The 13739-nt window shown below is 46.5% G+C and overlaps 1 protein-coding gene across 1 annotated transcript in view; it reads right to left on the bottom strand.

The window, feature by feature from the left end:
* LOC308140264 (ras-specific guanine nucleotide-releasing factor RalGPS1-like) overlaps positions 1–13739 on the bottom strand; it is a 116431-nt gene that overhangs the window by 54439 nt on the left and 48253 nt on the right. Inside the window, exon 11 of the mRNA XM_080509949.1 lies at positions 5438–5505. Within this exon, the coding sequence (XP_080366075.1) occupies positions 5438–5505 (68 nt within the window). The remainder of the gene's footprint in view (positions 1–5437; positions 5506–13739) is intronic.

The following is a 13739-nucleotide window of genomic DNA, read 5'->3' as shown; positions in this document are numbered from 1 at the left end:
ACTACTACTGGGTTGAGAGTCATTCTGGAGCGGATTAAAAATTCAACATTTATTAAAAGTTATTGCTGCTGCGTGGAGATATTTCTGCATATTAGTTGTATTTCCTCCCTTTGATGGAATATCCACTTTTGAAGAACAGCAAATCTGTGAGGATCCACACCTCGCTCCAGCACCAGATCCTCCTCACTCACACTCCTGCGGGTAATTGACTAATTGATTGCTCCACCTCTTAAGCCCTGCAGTGAGGAGGTCTGGTGCCAGAAGATTGTGTCTCTGTTCAGAGTCACCTGCTTCCTAAATGCGTTCCACGACTCCCTGCTTCAAGCGTCCTCGGCCAGCCTCCTTTCCACGCAGCGCTCTCCCCTGCTGCAGTCCTGAATGCGCTTCATGGCTCCTCACTCCATGCGTCCTCAGCGCACCTCCTCCTGGTGCAGCACACCTCCTCCCGGCGCAGTGCGCCTCCCTGCTGTGGTCCTCTTGCCTGTGCACTTCGCATTCCAGAGTCTCTGTTCCTCATCTCCCAGGTCCTGCAATATCAAGAAGCCATTGCTTATTGCACCTGCTCTGCCTCCTGGTCTGCTTCTGGGTTTCAGAACTCCACACACCGACTGTAAGCCGTAACAGAATCTTCTGGCCCTAAAATGAACCCAGCGGACCTCAATTCAGCGGGAGTAGGCCTCTAGTCTCAGGGGGCGCTACATGGTCGGCATGAACGTCTGTTGCAGGAGCTCGCAACTTCCATCCAAGACATTCATCAGCGGCTGGTCCTACAGACACTTCCGTGTCAAACCCCGGCACCACTCACTCCCCACAGGCCCTGGACGACTCTTCTCCCAGCAAAGAGCCCTTCGTTCCCCCACCAGAGCCATACGCCAGGGAACTGGGCTCCTGTGGCCAGTTCCTGCTGAATGCCACCTCATCTTCCACCTCCAGCCCTCCGAATATCCCTCTGATCGGGCCAAGATCGCCTACACCACCAACCTCCTGCGAGGGAAGGCGGCTCGGTGGGTGACGGCACTCTGGAACTACGACTCACCGGTTATTCAGACCTGGGCCTGCTTTACCAAGGAGCTTAAGAGGGCGTTTGATCAACCGGTAAAGAAAGAGAAGGCGGCGCGGCGGCTTCTCTCCTTCTCCCAGGGCACCACGTCAGCAGCCGACTACTCGGTCAAGTTCCGGATCCTGACACAGGAGTGTGGGTGGCATGACAAGGGTTTCCAGGGAATCTACACCCAGGGTCTCTCGGAGAGACTCAAAGACCAGCTGGCGATGTGGGATGACCCCTCCTCCCTCGACGAGCTCATCTCACTCTCCATCCGCTTGGACAACCGACTGAGGGAGAGGCAGCGGGAGCGTGACGACCGCCGATCCTTCCCCACCGGACTCTCCTCCTCCCAGCCGGCTCCCAGGTCCTCGACTTCCCCACCGGGTCCTGGAGCTCCCGACGAGTCAGTAGAGGAGCCAATGCAGCTGGGGCGGACCTGTCTGGACCCCTGAGAACGACACCAGCACATCCAGAACCAGCTGTGTCTCTACTGTGGGGAAGCCGGACATCTTCGGAACTCCTCCCCAAGTCTACCCAAAAGGTGCGGCTCGTCTGTGTCCGGGAACCCTCCGGCGAGCCATATCTCCAGTGTCCCAAGTTCCTCTGCCCAGATGAAGGTGCCCACCAGCCTCCACTAGGATCAACACTCTGCAACCCTTCCTGCCCTAGTAGACACGAGGGCCGACGACAACTTCGTGGACGCTGGGTTGGTAGCCCAGCTCGGACTGCCGCTGGAGCTCCTGCCTTCTCTCCAAAGAGTCAACTCCCTGGATGGTCGGCTGATTTCCCGGGTTACCCGTCGCACGACCGCTCTCACCCTGGTAATCTCTGGGAGCCACAGAGAAACTCTCCAGCTGCTGGTGATCCCTTCTCCGTTCACGCCCCTCGTCCTCGGTTACCCGTGGCTGCACCAGCATAACCCACACCTCAACTGGAGGAACTCTTCAATCATCAGGTGGAGCCTCCAGTGTCACTCCCACGGCCTCCGGTCTGCCGAGTCCATCTCCTGTTCCCGTTCCCCAGCTCCTCCTGATTTGGCTGTGGTCTCATCGGAGTATCGTGAGCCGGTGCCGGTCTTAAGCAAGGACCTCGCTTGGACTCTCCCTCCTCACCGGCCCTATGACTCCTCCATTGATCTGCTTCCTGGGGCTCCGCTGCCGACGGGGCGCCTCTACAACATCTCGTGTCCCGAGAAGGAGGCAATGAAGACGTACATCCAGGAGTCATTAGCTGCTGGCCTCATTCGCCCCTCGTCATCTCCGGTGGCAGCAGGATTCTTCTTTGTTAAAAAGAAAGACGCCACTCTCCGTCCCTACATAGACTACAAGGACTTGAACGCCATCACTGTGAACAACAGGTCGCCTCTTCCCCTCATCGATGCCTCCTTCGAATCCTTCTGCGAGGCCTGGGTGTTTACCAAGCTGGACCTCCGGAACGCATACCATCTCATCCGGATCAGGAAAGGAGATGAATGGAAGATGACGTTCAACCCCCCCGCTGGGACACTTCGAGTACCGGGTGATGCCGTTTGGACTCACTAATGCACCGGCGGTGTTCCAAACCTTCATGAATATTGTCTTCCGGGACATGTTGAACAAGTTTGTTTTCGTGTACCTGGATGACATCTTGGTCTTTTCCCGCTCACTGGAGGAGCACCGGCAGCATGTCCGCCTGGTCCTCCAAAGCCTCCTGGAGAACCGGCTGTATGTCAAGCCAGAGAAATATGAGTTCCACACCACCTCCGTGCAGTACCATGGCTACAACATTGCCCAGGGGCAACACCAACCGGACCCGCCCAAGGTTCAAGCAGTCACAGAATGGCTCGTCCCCACGACCCACAAGGAGCTGTTGAGATTCCTGGGGTTCGCCAACTTCTATCGTCGGTTCATCAGGAACTACAGTAGGGTGGCCTGTCCCCTAACTCAACTGACCTCCACCAAGGATCCGTTCTGATGGTCCGAGGAAGCAGCTGCAGCGTTTGCCCAGCTGGATTCTTCACCAGCGCCCTGATTCTACTACATCCCGACCCCTCCTGGCAGTTCTTGGTGGAAGTAGACTCCGGACCTCCAGGGACCTCCAGGAACCCCAGGGACCTCCAGGAACCCCAGAAACCCAGCATGTATCCAGCTGCAAACGTCCCATCAGGACATGGGGGCTCTCCTTTGCCCGGTCTTCGTGTCGTAAACATTTAGTCGATCGCATTGAGAGACCAGCTGATCAATTCCATGGTTCTGGTTAAATTCTGATGTGGAGTGAAGAGAAGCTCTTGTTAGATCTGACATGAGACGGTACAGGACGGGAGCAGCAGGCAGGGAGGACGAGGGAGGAGAGGAGAGAAGAGGGGAGGAGAGGGGGAGAGGAGAGGAGAGAGAAGAGGGGAGGAGAGGAGAGAGAAGAGGGGGAGAGGAGAGGAGAGAGAAGAGGGGAGGAGAGAAGAGAGAAGAGGGGAGGAGATGGGGAGGAGAGGAGAGAAGAGGGGAGGAGAGAAGGGGAGAGAGAAGGGGGGAGAGGAGAGGAGAGAGAAGAGGGGAGAGGAGAGGAGAGAGAAGAAGGGGAGAGGAGAGAGGAGAGGAGAGGGAGGGAGGGAGGAGAGAGGAGAGAAGAGAGAAGAGAGAAGAGGGGAGGAGAGAGAAGAGGGGAGGAGATGGAGAGGAGAGGGGAGGAGAGAAGAGAGGAGGGGAGGAGAGGGGGAGGAGAGGAGAGAAGAGGGGAGGAGAGAAGAGAGAAGAGGAGAGAGAAGGGGGGAGGAGAGGGAGAGAGGGAGAGGAGAGAAGGGAGGAGAGGAGAGAGAAGAGGGGGAGAGGAGAGGAGAGGAGAGGGGGAGAGGAGAGAAGGGAGGAGAGAGGAGAGAAGAGAGAAGAGGGGAGGAGAGAGAAGAGGGGAGGAGAGGGGGAGAGGAGAGGAGAGGAGAGAGAAGGGGGGAGAGGAGAGGAGAGAGAAGAGGGGAGGAGATGGGGAGGAGAGGGGAGGAGAGAAGAGAGGGGAGGAGAGAAGAGAGAAGAGGAGAGAGAAGGGGGGAGAGGAGAGGAGAGAGAAGAGGGGAGGAGAGGGGGAGGAGAGGAGAGAAGAGGGGAGGAGAGAAGAGAGAAGGGGGGAGAGGGGGAGGAGAGAAGAGGGGAGGAGAGGGGGAGAGAAGAGAGGAGAGAGAAGAGGAGAGAAGAGAGGAGAGAGAAGAGGGGAGGAGGAGAGGAGAGAAGAGAGAATCCTTGAATCCTTGAGAAGAGGGGGAGAGAAGAGGGAAGGAGAGGGGGAGAGGAGAGGGAAGAGAGAAGAGGAGAGGAGAGGAGAGAGGAGAGAGAAGAGGAGAGGAGAGGGGGAGGAGAGAGAAGAGAGAAGAGGGGAGGAGAGGAGAGGAGAGGAGAGGAGAGAGAAGAGGGGGAGAGGAGAGAAGAGAGAAGCGTCCACCTTCGCCGAGAGTCGGAAGAGATGAAAATTATTAATTATTTAATGGTGTATTTAATTATTTAATTTTGGTCCAGTCAGCCCTCCATAGACAACATTTCTGAAAATCTCCAGTCAACTCAATTCTCAAGCACATTTCAAAACTTCCCGTCAAGCCTGGCTGTGAATCGTAAACATAATAACTCAAAATCAAAAAACATTTGTTAAAGAGCATTTATCAAAAAAATTTAAGAAAACCTCTCCAAACACTGTCTGACATTGTGTCGATGGCTGCCGATATTCCAGTTCTGTAGTTTGAACATTTTGATAATATACAAGTGTGTCAACAGTTATTAGTGAAGGGCATCAGGCTCATCTCTGGATGCCAGCATACATCTGTTCTTTTGCTTTTATAATGCTGGCAGAAATGTTATGGACTGGGGGAATTATTTGTATTGCAGGGGTAGTTGCAAATAGTGTATATACTCTATGTCCATGTTTGTTTGTTTTTAAATAATTGTTGTTGTCGTCAATGTATGAGGACTTTACACAAAGTGTCCATTTCTGTGCACGGTCCTCTGGAAATAAACTAATAAAGAAAGAAAAATTAAAGCAAGAAATCTGTCCCGATCCGCTGTTTGCAACGTCAGCAAATGTATTGGTCCCAAACCAGATCTGGAGTGATCCTAGCCTTAGAAAATATTTTTTGAGATTTCAGGACTTGTCCCAGACTAAAATGTAGTTATCCTGCATGTTTGTAGTGGTCCAAGATTACTTCTGATTGGTTTTCATCCCGATGTTAATCTTTGTTTCCGTTTTGTTCATTGATAAAAATGCAAATGATCTCCATCTTAGTTTTCGTGCTCGTACATTGGTTTTTATGTTGTTTTCATCTTGTTTGGTCCAAACACGTTGTGGCTAAAAATCAGATGAACATTTCTGTCATGAAATGCATATTGTAAAGGACCCTTGCATCAGTGTGCAGTAGTATTTCTGTCCGGTGCTTCTTACCTATGAGGTCTTCTTTAGAGGAGGCGATGCGCGGTGAACTGTTGCCAGGTTCTATCTTCAAAGAAAGCCTGCAACACAAATGGTATCCCTCAAATACAACAGCTCTCTGTGGCTCAGTCATTTTCAACTCTGATGAGGATTATGTATCTCACTTTTATGATTTCGTTTTGTTTTACTAAAAACTTCCAAATGTAGATGGAATTTTGTGTTTTCATGTTTGGCATATATTGCAAAGTCCTTTAAATGACGGAAATGACTGCAGATACGTGTCATTTTCTTCCATTTTAATTATGTAACTTCAGAACATGAAATTCAATAAACCTGAAGACCAAAAAGTAACTTAGGTTGTAAAAAAACAAAAGTACTTGTTAAGTATAGAAAATAATAAAAAAAATTCAACACAACGCTGCAGAACTTCTCTCCTTTGTTCATTGTGAATTATTCACTCTGAATCACTGTCCAGATTTTGTGTCATATATGACCATGTGACTTTAACACGTTTCAAAATGATCTTATTTAACTCGACTGTCAGAATCCAGTGAGCTAATAAAGGCTGTGTGTTTGTTAAAGTGGCCATGATCTATCAAAATCAATTAATCTGTGTGTTTTATTACAGTGTTTGGTCAGGATATTTCATTCCTTTCATTTATTTATTTATTTCAAGCAAATAATGTAGCAAGAGCAAAACAAAAGGCAACACTATAATAATTGTGGATGAGCGAGTACACCACTAAATGTATCTGATTCTATTCAACCATCTGTTTGTACCCGTGTTCAGAGTGTCAATGTCAGTCTCTGTACCATGATTGTTATATTCCGTGTATTCAGACGTATTCGGGTCCAGCAGTTGGAGTTCAAGGATTCTCTGCAGTAACCCAGTATTATTGTCTTTGGTGTGGACATATGTTGTTTAGTATTCGTAATGGTTAAAACTGAATGTCAGAAGTTACTTTGATAGATTCGTGTCGGTACATGCGTTGACTCATTGTCGTCACTGATATTTGTCCAGTTCTCTAAAATGTCTTACAGTGAGAATCTTGCTGAGCCCTTCAGCTTGATTAAGATTTTGCAGTTTGCTACCCATGTATATTGGATTTTGTGTGGTTTCTTGAGGTCTCTTGCTTTCTTGGTCATTTCCGTGTTCTTCGTTAAGTGTTATTCAGGTAAACATTTGTTCCGTGAAGCTTGCGTCCTTTCCTTAGCAATGCTGTTTTATTCTTCCTGTTGACCAATGGGATGATGATAGCGGGTTTGTTGTTGCCCTTTCTGGGTAGAGGGTGGCATGTTTGGATGTGATCCAGGCTCAGCTCTTCTCCTTTGCTCTGGAGAAAGCTTTCCACCTGTTGCTCCACACAGCGTGTCTCCAGCTCTGTTCCCGACCACCACGCGTGCACATGAGCATGGATTGGTCGGTAGACCGGTGACAACCAGGTCGTTCATCCGGGAGTGCTGCTCGAGCTCATCCGACCGCCGTTCCAAATCCACAATCTGTTTGTCTTTGCCTTCTATTTGGAGGCGCAACTGTTTCACCTCCTCCACTAAGGCCAGGAGCTGTTCCTGCTGTCTCCGGACAGCTGTCACTTCTTCAGTCAAAAGGTCGACCATCCTCACTTTCTTCTGCTGACGGCTTTCTTCTCGGTCCAACCAGACTGTGAAGTGATACGATCCGTGATGAACAGTTGTTTTAGCGTGGTCAGCTGATGGCTATGCTATGACAGCTGACATATGTTTTATTCTGCTTGCTCAGGCTTCACTGATTATTTTGGCATCTGTGTTATTATTGGGTGATAGCTAGAGGGGAGTGTGGAAGTACTTTTAATTTAGTAAACATCATGTGTGGCACAAACATAAGCTCCAGAATAACTGTAAATATTTTAGAGCTTTAATGAAGAAGAAGAATCATTGCACTTTATTAATCCGTTAAAAGAAATGGGGGGTGGGCGCAAGAGGAGAGTGGTGCATGTTCATAGAGACTGTGGTGGAAACCGAAGTACCTGGAGGAAATCTACACACACACGGGGAGAACATGCAAACTCCACACAGAAAGGGCCTGGGATGTATTTGAACCCACGTCACTCTCAGTGTGAGGACAGAGCACTAGCCACTGCGTCATCACTATGCTCATTCGTCGCAGACTTAAATTCATCCAGATGAATTTGATAAATTGTTAAATTTGAGTGAAATCACATTATTATAATGATTGACCTTAAATCCACAACTATACTGAACAAAAATATAAACACAACTCTTGTGTTTATACTCCCATTTTTCATGAGCTGAACTCAAAAATGAAAAACATTTTCTCTATACACAAAAGACATTTCTCTCAAATCTTTTTCCCAAATCTGTCTACATGTGTGTTAGTGAGCACTTCTCCTTTGTCCAGATAATCCATCCCACCTCACAGCTGCGGAATATCAAGACACTGATTAGACAGGATGAATATTGCACAGGTGTGTCTTCGGGTGATTTTGTACATTGGGGGGTCTGGAGAGGTGTCAGAAAACCAGTCAGTATCTGGTGTGACCACCGTTTGCCTCACGCAGTGCAACACATCTCCTTGGTATAGAGTTGATCAGGTTGTTGATTGTTGCCTGTGGGATGTTGGATGTTGGTCCACTCCTCTTCACTGGCTGTGCCAAGTTGCTAGATATTGGCAGGAAGTGGAATACACTGTTGTTTACGCCAATCCAGAGCATCCCAAACATGCTCAGTGGTGACATGTCCGGTGAGGATGCTGGCCATGGAAGAACTGGGATGTTTTCAGCTTGCAGGAATGGTGTCCAGATCCTTGCAACATGGGGTCGTACATTATGATACTGCAAGATGAGGTGATGGTCGTGGATGAATGGCACAACAACAGGCCTCAGGATCTCATCACGGTATCTCTGTCCATCAATAAAATGCTCCTGTGTTCCTTGTCCATAACGTACACCTGCCCATAAAGTTGGGATCTCATAAGACCACAGAAAGTTGCTTCATTTCCAAGGAAAGACAACTGTCAATGGTCTCAGGAATGTGACTGAGCATCACACCCAACGGACAGCCCTGCAGACACTGCAAACCTCAGCCATGCAAATCCTCGCCTGCTTTCTGCTCAAAAGACTCTCCCCCATGCACTTAGCCAGTCACTGATTGGTTGAGGCTCTCAGGATTTCACACCTTTGAACACCCAACCTTCACCAAAAGCCTTTGGAAGAGACTCCTCAAGCCAATCTTGCCCCAAGTCTTCCCCGGTGAACACCATGGAGGAGCTGCATCCAATAGTGGTGTGCAATATTCCAAGATTAGGTATCAATCCGATACCAAGTAAATACAGGGCCAGTATCACCGATATCGATCCGATACTTTTTAATATTCAAGTTTAATGCATCATCAAACTGATAAATCTGGATAAGTTTTCATGACTTTACATTTTTTTTAAAGATACTTCCTTTGCTTTATTGATTCGTTAAAACCTTGGACAGAATTGGAGTTTATAGGTAAACGTAAAATACTTCATCAAAAAAAATAATTTTCTCCCATATATTGGAATGTCTGGATTTTTCTATTCAATGAAGAGAGAGAAGAAAAAAAAGCGGATCGTTCACAATTATTTCTGTCACGCTTCTTTTCATCGCCTCTGCTCTTGGAGAATCAACTAAGTGATAAATAATAAAAATAAACTTTGCCTAATAAAATAAACATTAGAATAAGTATTTAGTAAATTGACTTGTAGTTTAAATATAGAATCCTACAGAATACTTTTTACAGTTACCACAACAGACAATCAAATCCAAGTCATATTATATTCAGTGTATATTCCAGTAAATGAATTAACCCGAGATAAGATGACTTCTTTAATCCAACGAGCATATGATGGGGGGTGAGCCAACTTCCAATTGTATAAAATGAGTCGCCTGGCCAACAAGGTCGTAAAGGCAACAGAATGTTTTAATGACTTAGAAAATGTGGTGTCAGGGGAGAGGCCGAATATAGCTGATAACGGATTAGGAGGAATTGTCTGACCATATGCCCCTCCTATAGTGTCGAAAATACTCTCCCAAAAAGAACATAGCTTAGGACAAGACCAGAACATATGAATATGATCAGCAGGAGATTGTTTACATCGAGTGCAGATATTGCCAACAGAGGGGTAGATTTTAGATAGTCTTGAATTGGTATAGTGAACTTTGTGGAGGATTTTGCATTGGATGAGGCTATGGCGGGAGCATATCCAGGAGGAATGGACCAACTTCAGGGCGGAGTTCCAATGTTGCTCGGCTATATTCATATTTAAATCACTCTCCCATGAGGCTCGAATTAATGATAAGGGGTTTGGGGCAATTGAACGTAAGGAGGTGTATAGTACGGAGATGCACTTTTTATGATTGGGGCCCATCGATAGCAAAGTGTCGATCAAAGTTTCCGGAGGGCGATTTGGAAAGTGTGGGAACTGCTTCTTTACAAAATCTCTCGCCTGGAAAAAACGAAAAAGGTGGGAGTTCGGTAAGTCATATTTAGAAGACAGTTCAGCGAAGGATAAAAAGATGCCGTCTTTATAGAGGTCTTTCACGGTAATAGTACCACGATCGTGCCAAATTGCAAATGCGGGGTCAGTACAAGAAGGTTTGAATAAGTGGTTTTTCAGTAGTGGGCTTAGTATGGAGGGGCCCTGCAAGACCAAACACTTCCTGAGCTGGTTCCATATTCTCATGGAGATCGATGCAATGGGGCTAGTACCTACAGGTTTTAAAGGAAGAGTGAGTGATGAGCATAGGGCAGAACGTAGTGAAAAGTGTGGGGTTGCAGTCTCAAGATGCACCCAGGCTGGGAGGGGCTCAGAGCCTCCAACCATCCAATATAGGAGTTTCTGTACGTTAGCTGCCCAATAATAATGCCTAAAATTGGGGAGGGCAAGCCCTCCCTCACATTTAGGGGATTGTAAAATTGATTTGCGTATTCGAGCCGGTTTAGTTCCCCATAGGAATTTGGAAATTGATTTATCTAATTTATCGAAAAATGATTTTGTGATAAATATGGGGACATGTTGAAAAAGGTAGAGAAGTTTAGGAAGGGTGATCATCTTGATCAAGTTAACCTGACCAGCGAGAGATAGAGGTAAGACAGACCAACGGGCAAAATCCTTCTCTATCTTTTCAATTAAAGGTAAAAAATTTGCCAGGAGCATGTCAGACATATTTGGAGTGACAAAAATTCCCAGGTAGCGGATCCCGTTGTCTGCCCATTTAAATGATGTTAGAGAACGTGGGAGCTGTTTAGCTAATGTGTTAACCGGAAACAGTTCACTTTTTTGATAATTAACTTTGTAGCCAGAATACATGCCAAACCGCTCCAAAATGTCAATAATCACAGGGAGAGAGGTAACAGGGTCTGAAATATACAAGAGCAGATCATCTGCATAAAGCGAGGTTTTGTGTTGAGTATTCAATCTGGTAATACCTTGAAAGCCCTCTTCTGCACGCAGCCAAAGAGCAAGGGGTTCTATCGCGATAGCGAACAGGAGTGGTGACAGCGGGCATCCCTGTCTAGTGCCTCTTTTAAGAGAGATGGGGGGAGATAATGTGTTATTCGTACGCACTGAAGCCACTGGGGACGAATATAAGAGTTTAACCCAGAGAATAAAATCTTTACTAAGGCCGAACCGACCCATTACCGTAAATAAATACTCCCATTCAACCCGGTCGAAGGCTTTCTCCGCATCAAGAGATACCACCACTTCTGGCGTCATGGGATTTGGTGAATGGATGATGTTTAGAAGGCATTATGTGAGGACTGCCGACCAGACATAAAACCTGTTTGGTCCAGCGAGATAATGGAAGACATCACCCATTGGAGCCGGAGAGCGAGCACCTTGGAGAGAATTTTTAGGTCTACATTTAGGAGTGAAATTGGTCTATAACTGCTGCAGAGCAAGGGATCCTTCTCTTTTTTCAGGATAAGAGAAATAGTGGCCTTTGATAAGGATTCTGGGAGACGGCGGTTTGAAAATGCCTCATTATACATGTCTCTTAGAGCTGGAGCAAGAGCATTGGAAAAAGTCTTAAAATACTCTGCACTGAAGCCATCCGGGCCAGGTGATTTACTGCTTTGCAATGATTTAATGGCTTCTGTGATTTCAACAGCAGTAATGGGTTGACCCAAGCCCCTCGCAACCTCAGGTTCTATTTGAGGAAAGGGCATATCACCAAACAGTTCATTTGAAGGAGGGGGGCAGTCTGAGGTATAAAGTGTAGTATAGAATGCAGCAAATGTTTCGTTAATCTTGGTTGGATCAGTAAGTAGTTCTCCCATATTAGATCGGATAGATGGAATAAGCCTGGAGGACGCTTCCTCCCGGATACGGTGGGCTAAAAGCTTCCCAGCTTTTTCCCCAGATTCAAAAAAGCGTTGTCTCGATTTGAGTATTTGTAATTTTGCTCTGTTAACAGACATAAGGTCAAACTCTGTTTGTAAGCCAAGGCGATCTTTATACAAGGTTGGGTCTGGATTGGAAGCATACCCATCATCCAAATCTTTAATCCTTCGGAGCAACTCAGCAATGCGAGTGGTTTCTGTTTTATTTTGGTTTGAAACAAAGGATATAAGTTGACCTCTCATATAAGCTTTAGATGCTTCCCATAATATTGCTCTGCTTATTTCTGGCGAGTCGTTTAGTTCAAAGAAAATTTTAATTTGATCATGTACGAAATGCTTGTATTGTTCTTCTGCCAGTAGAGTGGAGTTGAATCGCCACTGTTTAAAGGGTCTGATTTGAGTGTACATATTAATATCAACTGATGTGGGAGCGTGATCTGAGATTACAATGCTCAGAAGTGTAGTCTGAATGTTGTCTAGTTTCTTCTCCAGTTTGGAAAAGGCGGTGTTAAATTCCGATGAAAGAGACGTCTTATGGTCCGCTAGCATCGTTGTTAGCATAGCCATAATGGCACTCGCAGCCGGATCCTCCTTTTTTTGCTCCTCTTTCTTGGCTCTGCTAGACATATTCCTGTTCAGCGCGAGGAGTTAATAGTATTGTTCAAAGTCAGCAGCAGTGTCAGCAGCAGTTAGTGCTCTCAGTCGAGCTGTAAAGAATATTATTATTGAATTTAGTGGGAGCATGGAAATATGCGACTACTCCATCTCGTCGCCAAACCGGAAGCCAGACTTTGTATATATATACATAGAAAATAGAGGGGCGGGGGGGGGGGGGGGGTTGACATAGTAGTATTGATATTTACAATATGTACAGTATTCAAAATATAGTATAAATGTATAAATAACATTTGAATTGGTTAAAGTATGATATCAAGGCACACTTTATACGTTTTGAGTTAGCTAAACTAACAAATGACCAGTTGCACCTTGATAATTAAATAACTTGCTGAAAATGACTTGTGTATTTGTTCCTCATTATTATTTACCTGGATATTGTCCACCAGACTGAAAGGCTTCTGCCAACATCTTGTGCCTCTGGTTTACTCAACAACGATTACGAGTCTCTCCAGAAAACTTTCTCCACTTTTAGGTGGTCCGTTTCCACGACACCAGTGTGCGGATGCACTGAATGTGAAGTTTTGAATCTGGCTCCCAAGGTGTAAAGATGGTTTCACAGCCACTATTCCCTCCTGCAGAGACTGCTGGAGGCTACAGAGCCTGTTACTGCACATCTCCCCTCCCTTCCCCTTCCATCCCTTGTAAACAAACATGGCGACCCACAGTGGTATGGCTTCAGGTCAGTGTTCTAGTTTTATCCTCCATATCAGTAGTTTTATAGTTGACACTCTCCCCTGATAGCATCCGGAGCGTCTCCAGTCCATGCTGGTGTCGGCTTCTCTCCATTTTCTTCTTGTTTATAGTGTATTGTTGTCTGGTTTCATTATAAAATCAATCAACAGCGCCGCCCTGTGGCCCTGCTTACTAACTAAAACTTTGTCTGTGTGTCCACTGCTGCAGTGGAAACACACTTTTTTTTTTTTTTTTTTTTTACAGATTATGTGTTGTCACGTGAAACGTCGTGTAAACAGGGCCTGGGTTGGAGGTCTGGATCTATCAGGGCCAGAGGAAGGGGGATTTTTCTCCTCTTTCTTTTTCTTTAACTTGTCGTTTTCATTGGGACAAATTTTCATGTGCTTGAATGAGTCGTACAAACTATTTGCAAATGACCCAATTTGCCATTGTTCCATTTTCAGTTTGAAAATAGAGCCCCACCATGCTGCTCTTTCTCTCTGGCTCTGCCATTCTTCTGCAATCTGTAGTGTGCAGCTGGTGCTGCTGCCTGGCGCCTGATCACATGAAGGTACACCTCCACGTGAGTCAGGTG

This window comes from Blennius ocellaris, assembly GCF_963422515.1.
Source record: "Blennius ocellaris genome assembly, chromosome: 15".
Taxonomy (NCBI): domain Eukaryota; kingdom Metazoa; phylum Chordata; class Actinopteri; order Blenniiformes; family Blenniidae; genus Blennius; species Blennius ocellaris.
The sequence above is the reverse complement of the archived record's forward strand: the minus strand, read 5'-3'. Positions and strand labels throughout refer to the sequence as shown.